Source organism: Felis catus, chromosome F2 (genome assembly GCF_018350175.1).
Source record: "Felis catus isolate Fca126 chromosome F2, F.catus_Fca126_mat1.0, whole genome shotgun sequence".
Taxonomy (NCBI): Eukaryota; Metazoa; Chordata; class Mammalia; order Carnivora; family Felidae; genus Felis; species Felis catus.
The window spans coordinates 82,874,904-82,900,129 of NC_058385.1; the positions used below are offsets into that span (position 1 = coordinate 82,874,904).

General features: G+C 64.5%; 2 protein-coding genes across 6 annotated transcripts; one reads left to right on the forward strand and one right to left on the reverse strand.

The window, feature by feature from the left end:
* Window positions 1-7: 7 nt before the first annotated feature.
* On the reverse strand, window positions 8-25,072 carry BOP1 (BOP1 ribosomal biogenesis factor). 3 transcript variants are annotated; one of them, XM_023248547.2, is made up of 16 exons: window positions 24,915-25,072; window positions 23,616-23,816; window positions 13,536-13,616; window positions 2,791-2,945; window positions 2,596-2,713; window positions 2,416-2,517; window positions 2,126-2,338; window positions 1,877-2,038; window positions 1,704-1,784; window positions 1,564-1,633; window positions 1,349-1,481; window positions 1,072-1,252; window positions 686-974; window positions 509-593; window positions 321-428; window positions 8-225 (listed from the first exon to the last, which is right to left on the reverse strand). In XM_023248547.2, exons 1-16 carry the CDS (start codon window positions 25,008-25,010, stop codon window positions 72-74), a joined length of 2,229 nt encoding a protein of 742 aa, XP_023104315.1. In that variant the 5' UTR covers window positions 25,011-25,072; the 3' UTR covers window positions 8-71. The 3 variants fall into 3 exon arrangements, with proteins under 3 accessions (XP_023104315.1, XP_023104316.1, XP_019678822.2); XM_023248548.2 differs by lacking the exon at window positions 23,616-23,816 and having other exon boundaries at window positions 24,915-25,038; XM_019823263.3 differs by lacking the exons at window positions 13,536-13,616; window positions 23,616-23,816; window positions 24,915-25,072 and adding an exon at window positions 3,168-3,401.
* On the forward strand, window positions 4,413-6,418 carry SCX (scleraxis bHLH transcription factor). 3 transcript variants are annotated; one of them, XR_002739547.2, is made up of 3 exons: window positions 4,413-5,148; window positions 5,875-5,980; window positions 6,100-6,196. XR_002739547.2 is itself a non-coding variant. In XM_023248549.2 (3 exons), exons 1-3 carry the CDS (start codon window positions 4,576-4,578, stop codon window positions 6,371-6,373), a joined length of 900 nt encoding a protein of 299 aa, XP_023104317.1. In that variant the 5' UTR covers window positions 4,426-4,575; the 3' UTR covers window positions 6,374-6,418. The 3 variants fall into 3 exon arrangements, 2 of the variants coding, with proteins under 2 accessions (XP_023104317.1, XP_023104318.1); XM_023248549.2 differs by having other exon boundaries at window positions 4,426-5,148; window positions 5,928-5,980; window positions 6,100-6,418; XM_023248550.2 differs by lacking the exon at window positions 5,875-5,980 and having other exon boundaries at window positions 4,426-5,148; window positions 6,100-6,282.
* Window positions 25,073-25,226: the final 154 nt, after the last annotated feature.

Below are 25,226 nucleotides of genomic sequence, written 5' to 3' on the forward strand. Positions count from 1 at the left end.
CCACTGGTCAGCAGGGAGAACACCTCTATTAAGGGTCCCGAACACACGTGCGCCTGGGGACGCAGGGTGCCCTAGGTGAAGAGGCGGACAGTGCCGTCGGCCCCGGAGGAGAAGACCCACGGCTGGGTGGGGTGGAAGGCCACGTCCAGAACGCCCAGGTCTCGGGTCAGCGTGTGCCCCCGCAGCACCTTCACAGGCACCAGCAGTGGGTTCTGCAGCAGATCACTGTGGGGGAGGGGAGAGGGACTCGGGTCAGGGAAGCGCAGCCCCCAGGCCGGGGGTGGGGGTGTGTGGGGGGGGGGGGCAGGTCCAGCACTCACTTGTAGACCATCCCATGGCAGACGATGATGCTCCCGTCGTCGGAGCCAGATGCGAAGAGCGGGTACCGGGCATGGAAGGCCACAGCCCTCAGGGCCTTCTTGTGGTGCCTGCAGGGCGGGGGCTGGGTGAGGGCAAGCTAGGGCAGGGGAGGGACAGGCCAGCACCCACATCCGCACAGGCGCCTCACCTCAGTACCCTGTACGGCTCGCTGGAAAGGTCCAGGTCAAACCACACCAGCTTGCTGTCATAGCTGCCACAGATGACGTTGTCCCCTGGGAGCAGATGGGGTCGTGAGGACCTGCGGGGTGCACGCTCCCCCCCACAACAGCCCCCCCCACAACAGCCCCCCCCACAACGCCCTCACCTGCGGGGTGCACCGCCAGGCTGGACACCCATTTGCAGTTCGGTCTCAGCTTCTTGGTGAGCTCCTGGCGCAGCAGGTGGTAAAGGCGGACGCCACGCTGGGAAGCCACCAGCAGGAAGGGGCGGACAGGGTGGAAGGCCACCCGCTGCACCTGTCCGTGGCTGCGGCGGAAGGGGCTCTGGCTGCGGCGCCGGCTCAGCTGATGGATCAGCACCTGTGTGTGGCCGGCGGCGGCCAGCACCACGGCCATGTAGTCCCCACGCCCGTGCCACGTCACCTGCGTCACTGGCTGCGGGAAGCGACGCTGGCTGAGCTGGGTCCCCCGGCTACCACCGCTCCCCCCCCACCCCACCGCCCCGCACATCCTGACCCCGCAGCCCCCACACCTTGCCGTGGGAGACGCGCAGCCGCAGGCCCCTCTGGCGCTCCTCCTCCGAGGCCTCCAGCCAGCTGGCAGGCTGCACGGCGGGCTCCTGGGGCGGGACGAAGGTGCTCAGCAGCTGGTCCGTGCCGCCCACCACTAGCCGGTCCCCCAGGGCTGGATTCAGTAGCAACACCGAGTCCTCTCTGCAGGCCAGAGTGACACACAGCCCCTGAGGCTCGGGCCGTGCTCGCCGCCCCCCCCCCCCCCCCCGCCGGCGCCCCCCGGGGCCTCGCACTTACACTGCCACAGCCACCAGGCAGAGGGTAGGGTGAGGGTTCCAGGCGATGCTCCTCACCACGCCCCCCACGGGCACGGTCCTCATGCAGCGGGCGGTAGCCACCTCCCAGAGCCGCACGGAGCCATCGTCGGAGCCTGGACGCAGCGAACAAGGCCTTCGCCACCTGGTCCTCCCACCCGGCCCCCCGAGCTGGGAGTGCCCCCACCTCAGGCTCACCTGAAGCCAGCCACTGGCCCTCCGGGGATACACTAAGGCAGCGGACAAGGTCGCTGTGGCCCCTGTAGACCTACAGAGGAGGAGGAGTAAGGAGACGGACGCACCCACGCACTCCCTCCCCCACACGCCCGACAGCCTACCAGGGCCTGGCACGTGGGGAAAGGCTGCAGGTCCCGCGGCCTCGGCAGTTTAGGGATGAGGTCTTCTGGGTCCACGTTCACCTGGATAGGAGAGCGAACAGTCACCCCATCCCCACGTCCTGTGCCCCTGCCCGGGCGCACCTTCCCCCCCCCTCCCCCCCCCGCCCACATACCCTCATCTTGCGCTGCCGTGGGCACAGGTAGAGGTCAAGGCAGCGCTCGAACCGTTCTTGGATGAAGCGGCCGTACGCGGGTACGGCCCGCAGGCTCGGGAACCTGTGTGGCAGGAAGTTGAGCCTCCTCTCGCCCGGTTCCTGCTGCTCCCACGCCAGACGCTGCGGAGACAGGGGTGAGCTGGGAGCTCGGGGCCAGGGACGGGGCCCAGTGCCCCCCACCCCCACCCCCCGTGGCGCGAGGCCCACCTCGTCTTCGCTGAGCAGGTACTCTGGAGGCGGGTTGTAGGACTCCGCGTGGCCGGGTAGGGCCAGCTTTGGAGCGGGCACGTGCATCTTGTGCCGGCCCAGCACGGCGTCGGGGTCTTCCTGCGCCCACAGGTCATAGAAGCTGGGCGTGGGGTCCTGGGGCCGGCGAGGCTGGATCCAGCCCATCTTGATGGCGTGCACCATGCGAGACACCTGCAAGGGCAGACCGGGTCGGCTCGGGGCACGGGGGGCGCAGGGGCGCACAGCCCCGGATGCAGCGCTGGACCCACCTTCTCCTTCTCCACCAGGGACGGGATGAAACTGCGCTTGTCGGCGGGACGGTTGGTTACTGGGTGGACCATCAGGTCCCCGCTGAAGAAGTCCACGGCAGGCTGGAGGAACAGACGCAGATGTGTGGGCCGGGGCCCTGCAGCCGCCCCGGACACCCAGGGCGAGCTGCCGCCACCTACCTCATACGGGTCGAAGCTCACGTCCCCAAACTGGCCGCTCTGCAGCCGCCGCACCAGGGCCACCTGCTCGTCCGTCAGCCGCACATCGTGACCCGTCGTCCGGTCCTGCACCGTGCGCCTGGGGAGCCACCTGTCAGAGCCAAGCTCCGGGCCCCCCTGCCCTGACCCCACAGGCCCTGCCCCGAGCCTGCTCACCAGTAATCAGGGTTGTCCATTTTGTCCAGGAACTGGTCCAGCTCGTCACGGGTACGCAGGGGCTTGTAGATGCGCCTGCCGTCCAGGTCATAGCCCACGTGGGGGAAGTCCTCGTACCACTCCAGGGGCACATTGCCCACCGTGTTCCGGATGTCCTGGGGGCAGCAGGCCAGCGCGTCACCACCGGGCACCCACCGTGCCCACCCCTCCCTTCAAGCTCCCCAAGTCTTAGGCAAGGGTGGGTCCCTAAGGAGGCCGGGGGGACAGTCCCCAGGCACCCTGACACAGGCCCTCTCCCTGGGGTGTGACGTGGCACGGCGGCCAGTGCTGTCCCCCACCGCCCCCCTGACTGGCCCTCAGAGGCGCCGGAGCTGTACCTTCACATTTTCCACTGAAGTGGTGCCAACCCCAGAGCCTCCCCCCTGGATTCCTTGGCCAGGACTCTGGGCAGCCACAGACAAGGGTGACCTCATCGCCCATGGGCTCCCTCCCCTGGTGGGGGCCTTAGGCAAAAACGGGTAGCCACGGGCAGGGACTCAGGGAAGACCCCACAACCCGCTCCAAGGGGAGGGAGAAACCACTGCCTTCTGCCCTGCAGACATTCAGGGACCCCCCCCCCACAACCCTCCCTGGTGCTGCCCGCCGCCCCCCCTCCCCCCCCCATCCCAGAGCAGCCACATTCCTGGACACACATTCCTGGTCGAGGCCCCTGCCAGCCACCACCCTCCCTCCGCCCAGCACGGAGACTGCTGCCCAGGCGGCCGCTTCCTGAACAGTGGCCACAGGGGGAGGGGCCCAGATGAGACTGAGCGCAGCAGGGAGCCCAAAGGCCCCTTGCAAGGGGCACAGGACCCCCCCCCCCCGGGCTCTCCCCATCTGCACCTGCCCAGCCCAGCCCTGCCGACTCGTGTACTCCCCTCCCAGCAAGCCCATCTTCCAGGCACACCCCCGTGCCCCTGTCCTCCTTTGCACAGGAGGGGGGGGCTCCCACTCTACACAGGCCCAATTCCAGTCCATGCGGCCATCCCTGTATTGAACACACCCCGGAGCATGCAAAACGGGAATGGCGGGGTGGGGGTGGGGGTGGGGGTGTTCCCAGAGCAGGGATACAGGCAGGAGCTGGGAAAGAGGAGGGTCCCGGGCAGAGAGTAGAGCTGACGCCACAATGTGTGCCACCGGGTGACCCCACACACGACTCCACCCCTCAGGGCTCCTCTGTACCCCCTCCCCACTCTGCCTGGCACAAAAGGCTCAAGTGTACACAGGAGGGAGAGACAGACAAACAGGGTGTGGCCAGGCACCAGGGCCAGGGCATCTGAGTTAACTTGATCGTGCCAGGGGAGAAGACCAGCCTGGGTCACGGGTCCCACTTGTGACCCACTCCTGCCCACCCCCCCACCCCCCGGCTGAGGGAGAGGGAGGGAGCTGCAGAGCCCTGGTACCACCCATCAGGGGATTCCCGCTTCCCCGCGTCCCCAGAGGAAGCGAGATGCTCCAGGCTTCTTCGGCGTGGCGCGAGAAGGCAGAGGGACGAGGGCCCCTGCTCCGTGCGGCCTCCGGGGGCTGGGAGGCGGGGAGGAGGGCGGGCCGGCGCGGGGGAGGGGCCGCCGCCACTATAAAGGCCCGGCCCGCGGCCCAGCTCCAGCCCGGGACGCACACGTGCGCGCGGCGCCGCAGCCGCCACCGCGGGCCACCGAGACCCGCGCCTCCCCGGCCCCCCGGGCGGCCGCGCGGCTGGCGGCATGCGCTGCGCAAGGCGGAGCTGACGGCGCGCCCGCCGGCCCCATGTCCTTCGCCATGCTGCGCTCGGCGCCGCCCGGCCGCTACCTGTACCCCGAGGTGAGCCCGCTGTCGGAGGACGAGGACCGTGGCAGCGAGAGCTCGGGCTCCGACGAGAAGCCCTGCCGCGTGCACGCGGCGCGCTGCGGCCTCCAGGGCACCCGGAGGCGGGCCGGGGGCAGGCGGGCGGGGGGCGGCGCCCCGGGGCCCGGGGGGCGGCCGGGCCGCGAGCCCCGGCAGCGGCACACAGCGAACGCGCGCGAGCGGGACCGCACCAACAGCGTGAACACGGCCTTCACGGCTCTGCGCACGCTCATCCCCACGGAGCCGGCCGACCGCAAGCTCTCCAAGATCGAGACGCTGCGCCTGGCCTCCAGCTACATCTCGCACCTGGGCAACGTGCTGCTGGTGGGCGAGGCCTGCGGCGACGGGCAGCCGTGCCACTCGGGGCCTGCCTTCTTCCACGCTGCGCGCCCCGGCAGCCCCCCGCCGCCGCCCCCACCACCCCCCACCCGCGACGGCGAGAACGCCCAGCCCAAACAGATCTGTACCTTCTGCCTCAGCAACCAGAGAAAGTTGGTGAGTGTCGCCCACCGGGCATCCGTGGGAAGAGAGGCGAGGAGGATGTGGTGGCCCCTGCTTCCGTAGGACCCTAGCTACTACCCACACCTGTCGGGCAGAGAGTGGGGCCAGAGGCAGGCAGAGCGTCCCCCCCCATCCCCACCCACCCCTGGCCACACCTGTGACCTACTGTGCCCCGGGGCCCTGGGGAGGGAGGAGCACAGCAAGGGCCCAGCTGGAGCAGGCAGGGCTGGACCTTCTTGGGCCTTCCCCCCCCCCCCCCCAAGGGCCACAGGTTCCCACGGGGACCGAAGAGGGCCACCCAGGGTCAGGTGGGGGGATGGGGGGGAAGCGGCAGTCTACGAAGCAGGGAGGCCACTAAAACTGGAGGAGGCTGGGACCAGACCAGAGTGCAAGCGACTCTGGCCACCCACCCTGTCCCCGAAGGAAGGGGACATCACCCCCCTAATCCGTTGGCCCTGCCACAGCCCCTGGCGCCGGCCTAAGGCTTATCGGGCACCTGCTGCCTCTCCTCCGGCCCTGGCCCACGCCCCTGGGGCTGCCCACTCAGACCTCTGTGTGGCTGTGGGGTCTGCAGACAGGCTGGGGGAGAGGGGCACGTTGCGGGAGCGCTGGCCGGCTGTGATTTACAGCTGCTGCTGCTGCGCTCGGTGGCACCGGAAAAGCAGGGTGAGCAGGGAGAAAACGCGGCGCGGCTTTTCCCGATCCCCATTTCCTCTCCAGACGGCACGCGTGAGCTCCTGGGGCCTGAACATCTGGGAAACTTAATTTTACAGTTTCGGCTGTGCAGCACCGTGCTCTCTTCCCCAAAGTGCACGGGGACACCGGGGTGAGCGCGGAAGGGGGTGCAGCACCCGCCACCCGAGACAGCACCCAGCGGGGAAGCCCGGGCGCGGGCTGGCACCGGGTCTCCACCCGGGCCCTGACACCACCCCCTCCCCTCTGCAGAGCAAGGACCGAGACAGAAAGACTACGATTCGGAGTTAGAGGCGACGCCGCTGGGCTCTCCACAGAGAGCCCCCCCGTGGACCGGACTCAGGCACAGGCCTCCTGTGAGGGCGCCTCAGGCTCCTCTGGGGCCAATGGACGGACAAGCGGCGGCAGGACTCTGCACTGGCCCAGCTGGCCCAGGTCCGCTGGAACCTTCTGTGCTGGCTTCCTACCTGGGTTTTCTTCTGGTCACTACGTGCTGGTATTTTGTGTCTTTGATATGATAATATAAAGTCTGGAAACTTTGTATAATTAAAAACAAAACAATATCGTCCAACCGTGGAAGCACTGTTTTCTGGAAGGTTCAGAATCCAGTCTGAGCCCAGCCCAAGACCACACTCCCAGCTCTCAGGGCGGTCTCTTCATGCCCCATCCTCCCTGGGCCCAGAGGCACCAGCTCCCAGGGAAGGCGTCCACCTTCCAGGGGCTGGGCCGTCCCTCCCAGGCCTGAGCACGGCGAGGTACCTCCTCCCGACCTGGTGGCTGAAGGAGACGGGTGGGGGAGAGCAAGGCTAGGAAAGGAGAGAGGGAGCCCACTGCCCCACGGCAAGGGACCAAGCAGTCCGGCCTCCACTCCCAGGGCCTGCCTGGTGCCCATGCCTCCCCTGCAGGGGTGAGGAATCCAGGGCCGGCAGCACAATCGTGCCAAGCCTTGGGGCCTCACCCTTTGCCACGGAGACCCAAGAAGTGGACACTCGGCCAAGAGGCTGAGTGAGGGGCACTGCCGTTGGAGCGGGTCTCCGAGCCCCGGCGGACCTAAGGGTGCGGGCCAGATGGCACCCATCTGCAGGCACCCCGGGGTGCCCACCCCTGCGGGGGCTGCCCTGGCTCCCCCAGCCCTACACCCAGCCACTTGCAGCGCTGCTCACACGGAAAGGAACCCTGGCCGCCCACCACCCTGCTCCACCGAGCTCCTCCAAAGGCCCCACCTGCCTGTGAGGAGGGCAATTTCAGGCCCCCTCCCCGAGCTGTGCACAGCTGGCTGACCATTAAAATCCTGCAGGTGACAATTACGGTTTAGTGGCTCCAGCTCTGCTGGCACAGCACAGAAGAAAGGCAGGGGGCGGCCTTCCACGAGCCACCTCCCCCACGCTGGCCAGGCGGGCCAGCAGCCTGACTTCCGGCCAGACCGGGTAGGGAATGGCCGAGGGCGCCAGGTGTCGGCCCTGGGCCCTCCCAGCCCTCAGCACAGGCTCAGGGGCCCCCACTGACACACTCCCCCGGGCCCCGGGGAGAGGCCAGGTGCTAAGGCCCACGTGGGCACCCCAACAGGGCAGGCCCAGAGCTGCCCCCCTCCTCTGCACAGAGGGGCTCCGGGGACCTGCAAAGCAGGAAGTGGTGGAGTAATTCTGGAGGAAATTCTCAAAGCCAGAGCCATTAAGGGCTAGAGGGGGGCTCTGTCCAACGTGATAGAAATATAACAGGATAAAAAGTCGCCACGGCAGGTTCCATTCGGAGAGAAACCCAACCCCAAATTTCCTTTCCTTAATCCTGCAGGAGCCTACAGCTGGCCAGAGGAAGGAGGGAGAGGGCAAGCCGGGTCACTGCAGAAGCCCCCACCCCACCCGCCTGCCTGGGGAGCCAGGACCCAGGCCGGAGACACGGGGGTCCAGATGGGGGGCTGAGAAAGGCATCCCCTCTCCTCCCAGGCGGGACCTGGGGGAGGTGTCCAGGGAGGCAGGTGTACCCCAGGATCTTTGTGCTCACCCCCCTGCTTCACTGGGCACCGGGTGCGGTTCTGTGGGGGTGGGGGGAGGGGGCATGGCCCACCTGCCCCTCCCCTATTAGAATCACATCTCCACACCCGAGCCTGGATGGGGGCCGCAGACCCCCCTCGTGAAGCCCCCCAAGATGATGAGTACCCGAGCGGGTGCCCACCTTGCGACCACAGCGCAGTGCCGCACCCACACACGAGGCTGAGAGCGCAAACGGAGGGGACCCCGAGCCCCAGAGCTGACGGGTGTCAGGAGGACCCTGCGGGGGGTCTTCCGAATCCGGAAAACGGGTGGGAGAAGACAGAAGGATGGTCCCCAGAGACCCAGCCCGTCAGGGCCCAGGGCACACAGGCCCAGCTCTCCACGGCAGGCCCTGTGACTCCAACAGTGGCTGCAGCTTGGCCGACTCGGGCCTGGGCAGTGGGCCCGGCGCTCCCCGAGCTGCACCGGTAGCAGCGGCGGCGGCGGCGGCGGCGGCGGCGGGCGGCGGGGAGGGCCTGGCCCGCCAGCCAACAGGAGAGAGCAGAGGGGCGGGGGAGGAGCGCTCCGTCACCCTTCACTGCTCCAGAAATTCAAACCAGACGGGGGGGCGGGTGGCGGGGGTGGCGGGCCAGCCAGAGCCCGAGCCCAGCAGCCCCACCGGAGTCCACTCAGCTACTACGGCGGCTGGGCTGGGGCGGCAGGTGCTCTGTGCCCGCTGCAGGCCCTGCCTCCCTCCCAGAAGGCCAGCCTCGTCGTCCACTGAGAGGGACAAAGACCCCGGGTTCCCTGCGTGCGCGCCCCAGAGACAGCTGGAAAGGAGGGGCCGAGCCCGCGCCCTGGGCCAGCAGCCGCCTCTGTGGGCCAAGCTGGGCTGGAAACACTCTGATCGGCCCCGGCTGTCAGCTCCCTGTCCCCGGCCGGGGGAATGAGCTGCTGGCGGCACCACATGATTCATCACCAGGCCTCAGCCCGCAGGCCAGCCGGCCCCCACCCTGCTCAGCACCTGTGGGCTGCCAGGAAGCACATGTGACCCCGCGGGGGCAAGCGCCTACCAACCCCTCCAGGTCAGGCACCGAGCTCGGAGTACAGGCTGAGGACACAGACACCCCCGTGCTCTCCTGGGGGGGGCCTCTGTGCCCCAAGCACAAGCCTGTGGGATGAGGCCAGCGGGGGACCCCACCCCCCAGACTGCACCGGACACAAGCGGCAAGCAACAACTGGCTGATGTGTCGGCTGGGATTTTTCCGCTCTCGAGGAGCCCCTCCCCTCCCCCTCCCCAAAGTGGCTGCAGCTGTCAGGACCGCAGATTGGAACTGCAGGTAGGGCGCTGGCCGGCTGCCCACCTCCCTCCCGTGTCTGTCTGCGAGAGAGGAAGCCGGCCCACCTCTGGAATCCTTCACTCTCTCCTCGTTCTGCCTCTCCCACCTGTCCCCTGGGAGCGTGGGGTCAGCCGCCCTCGCTCAGGCTCTCTCTTTTCCCTTGCCCCTCTCCGATTACAATGCCGGCAGTGTTCGCTCCGCTCCCCCTGCACGAAGCTCCCGCCTGTCTCTGAGCACCACTCAGCCTTCCTGAGCCTCGGCCTCTCCTCGCTCCTCCATGGTGTTTAATCTCTGTCAGAGCACCGGGCAGAGGAGGCCGGGCTGTGTGCCCCAGGCTCACCTGCTGCCTCGGAACCCATCGAAGGTTCCAGCAGGATGAGTCCTGGTTCACGGGCCAAAGGGAAGAAAGCCAGGTCCCACTTGGCCTCTTCCCGCCCCAAAGGCCAAAGCCAGGTGAGGAGACCCCAGCAGGGAGCTCAGAGCCACCTTCCCAAACCTCCTCCATCAGACCGCCACTCACATTTGCTAACCCAGGTAGCAGGGCACCTCCGCAGAAGCCGACCCCAGACACCATCACCCCCATCTGCCCGTCCCTCTCGAAAGTGCTGCCGGCCAGGCCCGCCCGAGCCATCACGTGCTAGCACAGAGGCCTCCAGCCCACTGCCTGGCCCCCACGGGGTCCACGCGGTGGGCAGAGGGTGCCGAAGCTGCCCCAGCTCCCAGGTCTTGGGCTACCCCAGACCCCCACCCACCTGCCCCTCTCCTGGGGCTGATCAAGGTGCAGTGAGCAGTCCCACCTGGGGCCCTCTGACTCTTGACTACCTGCAGGCAGGCACTCCCAGAAACCCCTCTGGAGTGCTGCGTGTGGGCCCAGGCTCGGGGCCCCCGGCTGAGAGGTGGAGACCCCGTTCCAAGACCCACTATTCAAAGAGCTGCTGCTGCTTCAGGTTGGTCCCCAGAGCTCCACACCTGCCCCCGTCCCATCTCCAGCGAGCTCCAGAATCTTACCCCGGAGGACTCCCCTCAGCCCCAAGCACTGCCTGCACACAGCCAACCCCTACCTGTGGCCCCTGTCCCCAGCCCCCTCTGCAGTCACTACCCCTCCCCCCCCCCCCCCCACCACCTTTCCCTCCACAAGCCAGCAGCCACACCTCCAGCCCCAGGGCAAACCCTCAGGTCCCTCCAGGCACTCTCCCACCCACCTGCCCCGCTGGGTTCCTGCTGCCAAGGAAACTGGCTCCAAGTGGGCACGAGCAACAGGCCGGGGCCTCCACCACCCACGTGCCGTGGCTCTGAATCAGCCCCCCCTTCACCTGCCAGCGGCCACACGGGCCCCGCACTGAGAGACCCGGGGCTATCCCTCGACACGTACCACATCCCTCTTAAGGGACAGCTACTTCAGCCACTGCACGCTCCTCACTGCCCCCGCCCCCGCCCCCACCCCCGGGAGGGAATCCTCTCTCCTGAGGGAGGAGGCAGCACGGAGGGGGTGGGGGAAGGGGGGGCAGCACTGGGGAGAGGAGGGCGTGCCTCCGACCGGGCACCGCAGGCCTGGCTCAGAGGCGGAGCCGGGCAGAGGCACCGAGGGGCACCCTGCGGTCACAGCCGTCACACCCAGTGCACCCTGTGGCCACCACCTGCAAGGCCGTGGGTCAGACCGGCGGGAAGGGACAGACCAGAGCCTGGCCGGCGGCCCCGCTTGCGGGCCGGCTGTGGGGGTGTCAGGCCGACACGAGCAGGCTGAGCGCCGGGCGCTCTCCACAAACAGCCCGAAACCTGAGCCGACAGGCTCCCGCTGCCAGCAGCGACGCAAGCGCTCGGAGCGCGCGGGCGGCCAGGATGGGCGGGGCGGCGGCCCCGGGAGGAGCGGGAGGCCGCCAGCGCTGGAGGCAGCTGCCGGTTCAGTAGCTGGGAGAAGCCATTAACGGCCGTTTGGCGAGAGAGCAGAGGGGATCGCGGGCTCTGGATGCAGACAGGCCTGGGCTCGTCCCCGCGGGATCCCAAGTTACTTGGAGGCCAGGGCGCCGCGGAGCCGGCCAGGGCTGCAGCCCGGCCCCCACCCGCCGCGGAGGTCTCTCCGGGCACGGGAGGGTCCCACGGTGGACAGGAGGGGGTCAGGCCCTGGGGCTCAGACACTGGGATGAGGTGGATGCCTCCCGGTCTCCCTGGCCAGAGTTCAACAGCCACCCCTCACCTCTCACCTCTCGCCGGCCTCAGTTTCTCCCAGCTGCTCGGAACAAAGAGGGGCCCCGATGCCGCGAAGGCCGCCGGCCCCCTCCCCCCACCCCGCCCCACCTCCCCCGGGTCCGGCGGCTGGATGAGATCACGTCTGTGAGGTGCGGTGCCGTGGGAGAGGAGTGAGGTGGACGTGTGGGGGTGGGGTGGACACAGCCCGCGGCTGCTCCGGACTCCCCCCACTCCAGGCCCCCCGCCAGACCCAGCGGCACGTCCAGGGGACTTGGGCCCCAACGTGGCTTGGGATGTGAGTCTGGGGGACTGAGGAGGGCAAACGTACGGAAACAGGACTCAGACCATCCCACGAGGGTAGACTGCCACTCATCAGTCAGCATCTGGGGTGGGGGGCTCCCCAAAGCCGAGGCCAGCAGTCAGAGGGTCCAGAAGCCCCAGCACACACCAGCTCAGGCCTCAGATCCAGACCCAGGGGTGGGGCGGGGCGGGGCAGGGCCCAGGGGAAGGGACTCCAGGTGTGGCCACCGCACAGCAGCATCCAAGAAGATTCTCTCTCCCAGGAGCACGAAACCCGTGAGGACACCTCTGCCGCCGGCCAGAGCCCGAGGGGGGTCCACCCAGTGCCGACCACCTCTAAGCACGCTGCAGGGAGAAGGTGTAGCTCTGACACCAGGAATGTGCCCGGATGGCGGCCCCCGAGCCCTATGCTCTGCGCCGGGTCTGTTCAGGTGCCCGACAGGACCCCTCGCCGCCTGGCCCCCAGGCCTGTTCCCTGAAGCCCACCCCGCTTTGCCAGGATGGCAGAGACACCCACAAAGTCAGCACGGAAGGACCCGGAGCACCCCAGGCACACGTGCTGCTCAGGGAAGCGTCCGCCGGGCCTGGCGCGGCTCCTGAAGGCCGGGCTCTGCCGCCCCCTCGAGCCGCAGGCCGGCTGTGCTGGCAGAGCTCAGGAAGGCGGGCATCGGGCCCCCTCCTGTCACTCACACATATGGGATAGTCATTGCCAGAGGAAGCGGCCCCCGCAGGCCGGGCCGGGAGGAGCGCCTCCCTGTGGGCAGGCCGAGGCCCCTCCCCCGCCTCTGCACTCCATTTACAACCATCATCGATTTCTCAAAATACCAAATATAAAAAAGTAGCCGACAGGATGTGGCTGCCGACAGCCAGAGCCCCTGGGAGGGGGGAGACAGGCAGGGAGCCGCACTGCGCTGGCCCCCCCTCACCGTGTGCGCCCGCTGCTCCGGCCAGGAAACCAATTTATTTTGTTTTGTCTCTGTTCTCTAAACGCACAGAGGCCAGATCGGGCGGGCAGCCAAGGCTCCTGCAGCCGCTGCCAAGAGAGCGTGAGGGTGGGGGTGGAGGCCGAACAGGGGAGGGGGCGCGTGCCTCCCCAGGCCCCGGGACAGCCCCTGACAGGCAGCTCTGGAGGGCCGCTGTCCCTGCAAGCCGTGCGCCGAAGCCATCCCCCTGCAGCTCCAAGGAGGCACACACCTGGGCGCCCACCGGGGCCCTGGGAGGCGTGGGGCCACAGCCCTGCCGGTGACTGGGACACACGTAGGAGGGGACAGGCAGGAGGAGATGGCCACCTCCAGGCTCAGAGCTCCTCAGCCTCCAGCCCTCCCACATCAGGCAGGCCCAGGGAGCTGAGCCTCTGGCCCACACACCAGGGCCTCCGGACGCCAGACCGGGCACCACTTGCCCACCGCCACGCTTGTCCCTTCAGACGACAAACGTGAAGGAGCGACCGGATTCCCTGGAGCCACATCAGTCCACTCCTCGAGGACACCGAGGAGAGTGGGGGTGGAACGCCCAAAGGCCACCCACCTCCTGCCCTCAGCACCCAGACCCGTCACCTCCCGAGGCCCAGCACAGGCCAGCTGGTGCGACAGAAGCCACCCCTGCCCCAACCCTCTCTGTGCCCACCGAGAGCACAAGCACAGCCTCCTAGGAGCGCACGGGGGACCCCAGCATCAGGGGCCACCCCACAGACACACCTGGGGGTCCACTGCATCACATCCACCCTCCCTCCTTTCCTAGTGACCCCACACACACTCACCCTCCTGCAGACAGGTGTCCTGACCCCCAAATCGCTCTCCCAAACCACGAGTGGGGCCCCTCACTGTGGCCTGACTCCTCTGTACCCAGCACAGCACAGCCCCCCAGGGGAGGAGGCAAGCCCAGCCCGCACCTCCTCATCAGAGCTGTCTTCCGCGTACTCTTCGTAGCCCTTCGCTCTCGCCACCTCTGTCCTTGGGGAAGGGATGCCAGCCTGTAGAGAGAAGGGACAATTGTTATGTCAGGATGTGATGCCCTCTGACCTCGGACAGAGGCCAGGCCCGAAGTCCCTTGGCCCCTCCTTGGGACTGGAGGCTCGGGAACAAACTATCCCTCTCGCCGATGCTGAGGCCGAGGTTCCCGCCGCCCCCGATCTCTAGGCAGCTCCAACCTGGCCCTGGGCCTCAAGACAAGATCAGGGTCACCCCAGGTCTAAGCAGGCCTCATGGGCCTCACCTGGGGTCCTGTCAAGGGCCAGCCCCATCACTGCATTCAAGTTCCTCCAAGGAAGGACCCCAGGGAAGGGCTGACACCTGGTGCCAGACTGGAAAAGGAACAGTCAGCAACAAAGCCACCAGCTGAGGGCCTGGCCACCCCCGCACCAGTTAACGAAAAAACCGGCTGCAGGGCTCCTGGCCCGACAGCCCCTACCCGGCCCTGCCAGGTTCAGGAGAGCCCCGGGTCCAGGGGCAAGGTGGGAGAGGCCACTCGGGGGCAGCAAGTGAGGGCAGGGCAGGGGGGTTACCCACACCCAGGCCGGCCGCTCTGGAGGCAGGCCTGTGGCACCTGCTGCTGATGGTCACGAGGCCACAGCCGGCTCACTCCTAGGGCAAGACCCTCCTCCCAAGGCGGCCTCGGGTCTGCAGCAGCTGAGAGAGAGGCGCCCCCTAACCTGCAGAACGCTGCGGGGGACACAGCCCTCTGGCACCCACCCCACCCACGTGTCCACGGCCCCAGGCTGACCCCGGTCCACCAGGTCAGTGAGTGGGCGCCACTGAACGTTCACACCCTAACCTGGAAAACAGATCCTTCCCTCACGGGGTGGGGGGATCGGGTGTACCGGAACCAGGACTGATGGGGAAAACAGCCCTACCTCTCACTCCTGGGCGCAGTAAAGTACTCTGGAGCAGGAGCCCCTGAGCGCGGCACCCCCGCCAGAGCCCCGCTCCCCCTGACCGGGCAAGAGCCAAGGGCCTGCGAGGCGGCTCTTCCTCTCGCCTGTTTTTTCCCTCAGTATAAGGAGGGTGGGAGACTAAGTTTTTCTCCAGGCCAGGAACAAGGCGGGATTCGGTTTCCATGTCTCCCCCACCCCGCTCCCCATGCTGCACGCGCTGTGGGAGCCGTGCCCGCTAAAAGTGGGTCAGCACCGCCTGATGGGTGCGGGCCGTGGGTGGGGGGCAAGGAGGGCCCAGAGCTCTCCTCCCATCCTTGCCCGAAGGGAGCTCCGCCTGCAGCAGCGGCCCCGGGGCACACCTGCCCCAGGCTCAGGGCCGGGCACCAGGCCTCCTCAGCAAGTGCCCCCAATGCCAGGCCACGGCCAGCAGGTCCACGGTGGCGGCCCCGGCCAGGCTCCACGGCCGCCACAGCACCAGGCCTGCTGATGCTCTCCAGCAGCACTGAACCCTGCAGAGCCTACATCACCTGCGCCTCAGGCCACGGTCATGGGGTCCCCTTGTCCTCCAACGCACCCCACGTCGTCCTGTGCTGGGTGTGGCCAGCGCCCCGGGCAAGCGTGCAGGCACAGGGAGCCAGAGACAGGCCGGTCCCCGGCAAGGAGGGGGCGCAGGGAGCCAGACACAGGCCGGACCCGGCAAGGAGGGGCACCAAGTTCCCACACAAAAGAGCTGGACCCCCAGCCCTCCTTGGTCTCTCTCCAGAAGTGGTGCTGCAGGCAGCACGGTGGCCACCAGGGGGCAGCAGAGGCGCGGGCGCAGCCCAGCTCCAGGATCCAGGGGCGGCTCCGGGAGCGACACCTTCACAGCCTGGAGACCCTTTGCTGGGCATTCAGGAAAAGGAAAATTTTAAAAGACAACTTAAAAGGAACGTGAAACACGAAAGGACGCGAACCCAAGAACGGGGGCCCCACCATCCTTGCCTCCCGTCTCTCACTCGGCGCAGCCCTGCCACCGTCGGAGACGGTGGTCCTCAGGCGCAGAATCCAGGAGGCCGGGGTCTGCCCAGACCCACACCGTCTGCAGGACACGAGCACCCACCTCAACACAGGCTCAGCCCTGCGTGGCACTGCCCCCTCAATGTGCCCACATTGGACACATTGGTGGACACAGAGAGAGGCAGCCTTCTGTCGACGAGTGCCCCCCCGACCAGGGCACAGCAGGAGCGAAGGGCAGACCCGTGTACAGTGGCGCGAGGAACTGTGGGGCATCAGCAAAGAGGCCAGCAGCAGGCAGGCAGTCCGGGGGCCAGTGTCCAGGCAGGGCCAGAGGCACGCAAGGGCACGCTGAGCACTAGGGAGAGGGAGGCCGTGTCGACAGCTGGGCAGCAGGCCGGGACCACCTCGGAGCGGAACAAGCAGCGGGCACCCCTGGGTGAAGGGCCACGGGGCAGACAGCACTGGGAGCCCAGGTCAGGCCGTGTCCCCGAATCCTGGGCGGCCTCTGGACCTGGTCCTCAGGGGAACTCGCTCCTGCTTCTCTACCCACCCCAAAGACTGTAACACACCGTGAAGACCGAGGCAGGGGCCCCGAAGGGGTCTGACAGCCCAAATGGCATCTCATTGCAGCTGCAACAGACCCAGCCCGGCCACACCCCACTGCCACCGCCAAGCACGCAGGTGACAACACAGGCTCCCCGACCTCCCGACGCGGGCTGTGCTGGCTCAGACTAGGTCAGCCAAGCTGAAACTCTGCTCCCTGCACGGCCCTCCCTGAGGGGTCCCGGGCAGGACTGCTCACAAGAGGGTGCTGTCAAGAGACTCAGAAGAAAGGAAACAGCAGCCACCACACCCTGAAGGTCCACAGGAGGTGTGCCGGGCTCGGGAGTGTCCCTGACACCTCGGAGCAGGGGTCACATCCAGGGCGCTACTGGTAACACATGTTCTCAGCGACCCAGGGGAGGAGCAAAGACCCCGTGCACAAAGGAGCCTCCAAGAACCTGATCCGCAGACCCTCCGGACTGGCCCTCGCTGCTGCGGAGCCTCCTCAGGGCCCAGCTCAGGGAAGGGCCGGGGTCGAAGAGCTCCGTGCACACGCCCGTCCACGCACATGCCAGTCTGACCAGGAGCACGGACTGACGCCGAGGAGGTACACGTGTTAGAGAACATGCACCACCGGGGCCCGCCAAGGCCAGAGAGAACATGAGATAAGAACACCCCTCATTTCTCAGAGAAAAAGGAGGGAGACTCGGGGCCAGGGTCATGCCCCGGAGCAGGACCCGGCCCAGCACAAGGAGATGGTTGCCCTTGCCTGGCCAACATCAGGACACCAGAGACCGCTGACCACGCAGGGCGACCCGCTTCCCCATTTACAACAGAAAAACTGAGTGGGACTCGAAGCCACTGCTGCACGTGGCCGCAGGGGAGGAGGCCGAGGACCTGCCGGCACCTAGACCTGATTCACACGAGACCCTCGGGCCGAGGCCACGGCCAACACGGCCACGAGGTAAGGGTCCGAGAGGGATGGCGGGGGTGGACGCTGTAGCTGTTCCAAACCATAGCTGTAAATCTTTGACTTTCCTCCCATCAAGGGGCAGTCTACGTGCCCCCTCCCCAAATCTGAGTGGGCTTGTGGCCGGCTCACCTGTCCGAGGAGAGCAGCCCTGACTGACGATGCATCCAGACCATGAAGCTCCTGCACATCTGCCCCATATAACAGACAGCCTGTCCTCAGAGCCCCGACGGTGGGGACGTCCCAGACGGGCAGGCAGACTTGCCCAGTGAGTGCCCATCATGCAGGTTGCCCCAGCCTGGACACGAGTGGAGAGACCCCAGATTTCTTCCTCAGGACCCTCACCTGAGCCCCCCAAACAAGGGGTGTGATGACTGATGGTCCTGCTAGACAGAACATACCAGAACCCTGGAGGGACACGGCTGAGGGAGGCTGTGGGACTCCCCCAATCCCACTGACGATGTCACCCGGACACGACAGCACCTCACCCTGCCTGTACTCTGATCCCCAGAAATGAGAGTGCCACAAAATGTGTCATGCCTGGAGGTGGCAGGGCAGGTGGAGGAACCACTGCCTCCCCTCCCCCACGGGGCCGCATCCTCGCTCCTTTGGTAGGCGCTCCATTAACTAGCTGGTGACAGTCATCGGATGTGCCCCCAGCTGCCTCCCACAAGCCACAGCTCCACTGGTGCCAAGACCCAGGTGGGCCCCTTCTGCCCGCAGGTCTGCAGCACACAACAGGCAGAACTCTTCCTGAAATACCTACAGAACACTACTCACGGGCACGATCACTTGTACGGTCACATTCTTGAATGAGGTGAGCAGACTAATGAGCCAACAATGGGAACTTCTGAACGAAAGAAAACAAAGTAGGAAAACCCCACGTAAAGAAGGACCCAAGTAAACACAACAAGGAGGAAAAATGGGTCCTAAACAAGCACAAAAGGGTAAGACGACTTTCAATACACAAATCCACTCAACACAAGTAGTCCAGAAGAAGCACGAAGACCTCACTTTTCCCAGGGGACCGCAGAGAGCTGCTGGGGAGGACGCCGGCAAGGGAGCACGCTCCTGCCTGCCAAGCAGGAAGCCAGGGATCCGGGAACAGGGAGGGCAGAGGTCGGCGTGCTGGGGACGGGGGGAGCCTGAGGAAGCTCCCCATGCCTGACAGTGGACACAGGAGGGACGCAGGCAGGCGGCCGAGAGCCAGAGAGAGGCTGGGCGGGGGGGTGGGGCAGAGGTGACACCCGGCACACAGGGAACACGCAGCAAGGGGCCCCTCTACAGCCTCCTTCAGTGACGCGTGTGCCGAGGACTGTCCAGCTGGGGCAGGCTTGCAGACGCGCCTTGCACAGAGTGAGGGGCAGGGGCTGGGCCCCACCTCGGCCTTGAGCTGGAGCCCGTGGGGAGCAGAGGGCGGGGCTCGGGGAGGGGATGCAAGGCCCCCAACGCCAGGGGTCCACGTGGCACTCCCTGACCCACGTGAAGGGGAACAGAAGTGGGGCCTGCAGAGCCTGACCTTCGAGAAATAGGACAGTGATGGAAACTGTGTCTTGGGGGGCACACAGCCGGAACCATGCTCCCAGAAACACAGGAAAAGATGCCTCGTTCCCAACTTAAGAAAAAAATCACAGTGCAACACGAGGCCACTTTCCACGTATTAGAATAAGAAAATACTGAGGTTTCACCACGCACGGTCTCGGCGGGATGGGAAACAGGTGCCTCGGGGGGTGTGGCGAGTTCAAATAGCACACTTTCCTTCCGCTAAAAACGCATCGGCCTTTGACCCAGAGATGCTTCCCCGGAACGTATCCGAAAACCTGCTTGCACACGCAAGCAAATGAGGGGAGCATCGCAAGACTACTGGGACAGCACAAGGTCACAAGTGCCCACCCACCGGCGGCCCGTGCACGCTGCAGGCACTGCGCGCGAGGGTGGTCCTGAGACAGAGAAGAGCAGGGCAGAAGACGGCGGTTAGGAAGCCATCAGACACGACACAAACGGGCGCCTGGATGTGCGAAGAACACCCTGGAGAGACCCAGGGACCGGAAACAGTCCTCACCCTCGTGCAGGAGCAGAAGGCAGGGCAGGGCGGAACGACCCTCAGGAGCTCCCGAGCGAGCGCTCTGCTGTGTCCCTACCATGCACGTCACATATTCCACGCAACCCTAACAAAGTAGTGGACACATCTGCACGGCCCCCAAACCCCCAGGAGGAAGTGGAGGAGGAGCTCGCCGATGGTGGCACCCAGGGCAGCCAGACACCGAAGTGGGTGACCCTGAGCACCTGGGCCACGTAACCCCATCTCTCCCCGTGGGAAAGGAAGGTGGACACTCAGGGCAGTCTCCAGAGAACATGCCTGTGACCACCTGGCCATCCACGATCACGTGTGGAGGGTCCCAGCAGGATGTTCGTGGCCTGCCCGGGATGGCCTGTGGCAGCCACACGTGGAACCCGTGGACGGACTTATGGGGCAGGGTCCCCGGACAATGACCTATCAGCCCCATACCTCCCAGAACCATTAGGCAAATACGACAGCCCCCGCCGGCACAGGTACTCGGCAGCCTGCGTCACTTGATCAGTGTGTCTGGGCCAGGGGGCATCAGAGACAGTCGGAAAAGCCCAGAGGACCGTACCCACAATTAGCACCTATTTCCTGCTGGCCTCTGCCCCAGGATGTGTGTCCTTGATGTGACGTTAGAACGCAGCCTGACAATGAGGCGGGATGCCCTTCAGACACGTGAAGCAGTGTGGCCACCTGCCTCCTTGGAAGTGGGGGGAGCCTGGAGACAGCTTGTGTACAGGAAGTGGAAGAAACGGCGCCGGGAGCCAAGTCACAGACGGGAGCACGCAGCGGGGAGAGAAGTTACTGCAAAGCCTCACGGCACAGTGGCCATCAGCACCTAGTAAGAACCAAGCCCCAGGAAGGAGGCACCGGAGCGGGAGGAAGAGCGGAAGAACATTGTGCTTGGTCGTACAAGCTGGAGTGGGTCCCTGGGAAAACGCCACTTCGACCTGACAAGCAGCTCACCTACAGCCACTGTTTGCAAGACCACAGAGGTGGCCACGGCCAGAAGCCAGAGAACGCTGGGGCTTCCTGTTAAAAAGCTGGGACACCCGGCAAAGACACGAGCAGAAGCTGGCGTCACTGCTGGCAGGGGCCCATAGAGCTGACAGTGGTAGGGACACCGATTCTAGAAGCTGCTCAACGGAAGTAGGTCTTGGGTTGATGGCCCATGCGGGTGGCAGGAACACCTTGTCAAGACAGGTTGACATCTTGACAAAAGCCTCCATGGTGTGACAGGTAGCAGGCCCCTAGCTACAGCAGGTGAAACCCTGAGAGGACCTTGACCCAGGGGAACCCCCCCATCATAGGGCTTCAGACGGTGGAGTGCAGGCCTGACCGGGGCTGTCATGGGGCCACTCTGGACGCCCCACACGGCCACGTTCGGGCAGATAGGAACACACGGGAAGCGGTGACTGGCTGCTGGCTCAGTTTCTGGCTACGAGGCTACGTGCTGCAGATGGGGCTCAGACCATCCAAAGAGGGGGTGCGGGCAGAAAACGTGGAGGGGGAACCAGCTCAACCAGGTGGATGGGTGTGAAAGGCTTGAGGAACAGGTGGAAAAAAGGAGAGACAGGGAGATTTCCACTAAGCGAGAGAACACTCCCCCCACACCTCAATCCCCTCTCTCTGCCTCGAGGAGTTCAAACCTAAGCGTGACAACTGTGATGAGAACAGGAAGTGCTCCAATACAGGCCACCTGTACCCCTCAATGAAAGCATAAAAAAGCCAGAGATGTGAACGCTGACTGGCACAGGGCAGGGCAGGACCCTGAGGTGGCCATCCAGGGTGTGTGTGGGACTCAGAACCCGCTCATGGCTCGTGGGTCTCGTGTCCAGGACTGCCCACAAGAGACAGGGATGGCCTTACGGCCTGGGCGTGAGCAGGAAGGAGGGACACCTCCCAGGCAGGAGACGAGGAGGGTGAAGTCCTGAAGCCGCCCCCGCACGGCACACACCGGAGGGGCCCCGGTCCCGGCTTCAAGTGGGGGGCAGGCCAGGCTGCCGCAGAGCCAGCTCCCCCGGACGGAGGGCCGCGTCCCACCTTCTGACAAGGGAAGGCATCTGCTCTCTCCTGGGCTGTGGCCTCAGTCCCTGCTGGATGGCCCGGCAAGCAGACCGAGAAGGCGGCCCTGCAGGGAACACCCGGCCACGTTGGCACAGAAACCTGAGAAGGACCCATGTGGACAAGCACGTGCCCAGCAGCTCAGAAGGGACGGAGCATGGGCACATGCAGAATGCGCCCCTTCCGGCAGACCCCCTGGACATCCTCTTGAGGTACCTGCACTGTTACCTCATTTAGAGAACTTAAAAAAAAATTTCCATTAAAGGGGCGCCCGGGCAGTTCAGTCATTTGAGTGTCTGACTTCATTTGTCTGACCTGACTTCAGGTCATCAACTCGCTTTCATGGGCTCGAGCCCCACGTCGGGCTCTGTGCTGACAGCTCAGAGCCCGGAGCCTGCTTCAGATTCTGTGTCTCCCTCTCTCTGCCCCCGCCAACCCCCGCTCACATTCTCTCTCAAAAATTAATAAAGGTTAAAAAAAAAAAAAAAGAAAGAAATGTTTATTAAAAAAGTTACTTAATTTTTTTTAAGTAGGCTCCACACCCAACACAGGGCTTGAACTCAGGACCTAGATCAAGACTGTGTGCTCTCTATTGACCGAGTCAGCCAAGTGCCCCAAAAGTTATTTAACTTTTAAAAATTACTTTTAAAATTCTGTTTATAAACAAAGACAAAAAACCCTTTGTAAAAAAAAAAAAAAAAAAAAAAAAATGGGGGGACGCCCGGGTGGCTCCATCGGTTAATCATCTGACTTCAGCTTAGTTGATGATCTCACGGTTGAGTTCGAGCCCTGCGTCAGGCTCTGTGCTGTAAGCATGGAGCCTAATTTGGGTCCTCTTTCCTTCTCTCTCTGCCCCTCCCCAACTTGCATGCGCATGGTTTCCCTCTCTCTCTCTCTTTCCCTCCCTCCCTCAAGTAAAAATACACTTTAAAAAATTTTTTTTCAAAAAAAAAAATTGGGGCACCTAGCTGGCTCTATCTATCTGTAGAGCATGTGACTTGATCTCAGGGTCATGAGTTCAAGCCCCACGTTGGGTGTGTAACCTGCTTAAAAAATACGTTAATTAATTAAATTAAATAAATATGTCAGTGTGTGGACCCTTAATTTTAAAAGGAGGAGAAAAGACACGGGAAGGTGATGAAACTGTTAGCTGTGGTCACGAACCACAGCAAAGGCAGGGAATGAGAACTCCCACTCTGTACCGAACAGTGCTGAGAAAACATTTAATTTTTGTCAAGAAAGCGTATCTTGTAATGTTTTCAAATGTTTATATATCTTTGAGAGAGGACACGCACAATGCTCAAACAGGGGAGGGGCAGGGAGAGAGGGGGCAGGGGATCTGGGGCAGGCTCCACGCTGTCAGCACAGAGCCCCAAACGGGGCTTGAACTCACGAACCATGAGATCATGACCCGAGCAAAAGTCAGATGCTTAGCGGACGGAGCCACCCAGGCGCCCCTATCTTATAATTTTATAAAGTTAAAAAGAGGGAAAAATCGTTGGCCATCACCCTACAAACCATGGTCAGTACAGTAAACACATCTCTCCCTGCACACCAGCATTACAACTAAGGCTTGAGTGAGTGGAAGGTTGAAATGTGACTTTAAATCTTTTCTTCCCAGGAAACAGAACAAGCACGGCTTTTTGGTTTCTATTATGGGGGTGGACTTCTGTATGATTCAAAGTCGTAACTTCCAGAACACCAGACCCACTGGAAATATAGTTATAAACTACTTTCTACAACATTCCAGGGGCGCCAGGGTGGCTGTCCGTTGAGTGTCTGACTCTTGATTTCGGCTCAGGTCCTGATCTCAGGGTCGTGAGTTCGAGCCCCACCTGGGGCTCAGTGCTGACAGCAGGGAGCCCACTTGTGATAGTCTCTCTCTCAAAATAAATAAATAAACTTTTAAAACCAGTAACTAAAACACTCCAAACAGCTAATGTCCTATTTTAGTTTAAGCTTTTCTCTCATTTTTCTCGCTTGAGACAAGAGCCGAAGTACCCCTTCCCCATCACCACAGGGGTGGGCACGATGCCGAAGCGTCAGCCGGCAAGGCTCTCTGGGGCCAGGCTCGAGTGGAACGGCGCTCCTGTCGGGCCGGCTCCCTCATGTGTGTCCTGGGAGCTCCCCGCCAGACAGTCTCTTGCGCATGAATCCCCACCTCAGGCTTTGCCCCTGGGAAACCCAGGCTACGACTGAGTCTAGCAGAGAGGGCTGAGTCCTATGGAAAGGTGACGTCAGAATCATCTGAGGGGGAGGCCCAGGGAGGTGGACTCTTCGAGTTCCTGAGAACAGAGCGCCTAACTGTGAAAAACAGCGCCCGACTCGGAGCGCTCCAGCTCCAACCAGGAAGCTGGAAAACAGCAGTGAGGACGCTGAGAGCCCGAGGCCTGGGGGTCGCTTTCTTTCCTGGCCACCTTCATGCCAGAAGGGCCCACCAGGAGGCTCCTCACTCACCCACCTGCACCTGCTGCCCAGAGGTCTCCTCCATCCTGCTGTGGCTGTCATCACCGCTGGCCCCATCCTCTCCCTCGGCTGGGTCATCCTCACTACTGTCGCTGCCGGAATCCTGCAGGCCTGAGAACACGCTCTCCTCGCTTTCAGACAGGCCAGAATCACTGCCATCCCGGAGGCTGGCAGCCGACGCGGAGACGAGGGCGGTCTGCAAGAAGCAGTGTTGGTGACAGCCAGGTGTCCAACCCACCCTCCGCCCACCAGGCACCCTGCTTGCCGACCGCTGGCTCTGTGTGGCCAGCCTCCAAGGCCACAGCCCTCAGGCTTCTTCAGCAGAGCTCTGCTCACCAGACAGCATCTCATCCCTAACTCTGCAGGACACGGCATACAGTTCGTGACCTGGTCACTGCCTTTACCAGAAAAGGTTGAACGACAGGAAATCGTACACCTCGAGGAAGCACTTAAGCACAGAGTCGCGGACTCGCTATTTCTTCACAGTTTGCAACTCCCTCACCTTCTTGGACACATAAAAGTTACCCCACGGTACGCGACCTAGTTACCACGGACACGACCCTGCTACAGCCCGCCACACCGTCTACCTCTGGCGTTTACTCAGGTGCACAGTGATGACAGCAAACAAATACCGCAAAGGCAAACAGCTCCTCGAAGTACGGCCCAGGTGGTGGAAGCAACCAAGTCTGGTGCCCACAGCTACCTCCTGGTAGGGCAGGAGGGCACCCGACCAGGTGACGGGGAGCCTGATGACACAGCTAAGTGGGGTCGGTTGAGAAAGGCTGACCTGTACATGCCTCCTAACACTTTCTACAGCCCAGATGTAATGACATCACGCAACCGACCTGGGGTTAGCTGGACAGCAGGCGTGACCGTGAGTCCACTTAAAATCATGTCCAATGCAGTAAACCCTGGGTTCCAGGCAGGCTCTTTCAATCCCGTCTCTTACCTTCAGAATACGCCTATCGCATTAAGCGCCGTGTAGATGTGTAGATATTTACACAACGGCAGGACGCATAATTCAAAGGGTCTGAGAGGCTGCTGCACAGATGCCACCTCTACTCCGCCTCCCACTCCAGCCACCCCCTGCGCAGGTGCTTGCTGCCAAGGACGCTCGCCACGAGGCCACCTCCAGCAGGGGACAGACGGCCCCTTCTTTCTCGCATCCCCGGGCCCGCAGCGCGCCGGGCGGCCTCGCCGTGTGCCGAAGAGCCACCACGTGCGGCCACAGGCCCCGCCGCCCGACCCCGCCGCCCGACCCGCCGCCCGGCCCCGTCCCCGTCCCTGCTGTCACCTCCTCCGGCTCCAACTCCGGCTCGGGCTCCGACGGCCGCTTCCCAGGCCGCGTCCCCGTGGCCGCCGCACGCCCCGCGCCCCGAGCACCCGCCATGCTACCCGGCTAGTCCGGACCCGCGCCGCCACTTCCGGCAGCGCCGGCAGCGTGGGGACTGGGGGCGGGGCCTGCGGGGTCAGGGGGCGCGGCCGGTCCCGCCCCGCCCGGGCCGATTGGTGGGGCGGGGAGGGGCCAGCGGGCGCAGGCGCGCGGCGGCAGGAACGCGCGGGCCTGGGGCGGGGCCGGCGTGCGCGCGCCGGGGTGACGCGGGCG

Coding starts and splice junctions, on each gene's coding strand:
- SCX (XM_023248549.2), top strand. CDS start 4,576: ATGTCCTTCGCCATGCTGCGCTCGGCGCCGCCCGGCCGCTACCTGTAC. Junction 5,149..5,927: donor TCAGCAACCAGAGAAAGTTG/GTGAGTGTCGCC, acceptor TTAATTTTACAG/TTTCGGCTGTGCAGCACCGT. Junction 5,981..6,099: donor AAGTGCACGGGGACACCGGG/GTGAGCGCGGAA, acceptor TCCCCTCTGCAG/AGCAAGGACCGAGACAGAAA.
- BOP1 (XM_023248547.2), bottom strand. CDS start 25,010: ATGGCGGGTGCTCGGGGCGCGGGGCGTGCGGCGGCCACGGGGACGCGG. Junction 2,946..13,535: donor AAGACAGCTCTGATGAGGAG/GTGCGGGCTGGG, acceptor TGCTGCCCCCAG/GACATCCGGAACACGGTGGG. Junction 226..320: donor TGCCATGGGATGGTCTACAA/GTGAGTGCTGGA, acceptor CCTCCCCCACAG/TGATCTGCTGCAGAACCCAC.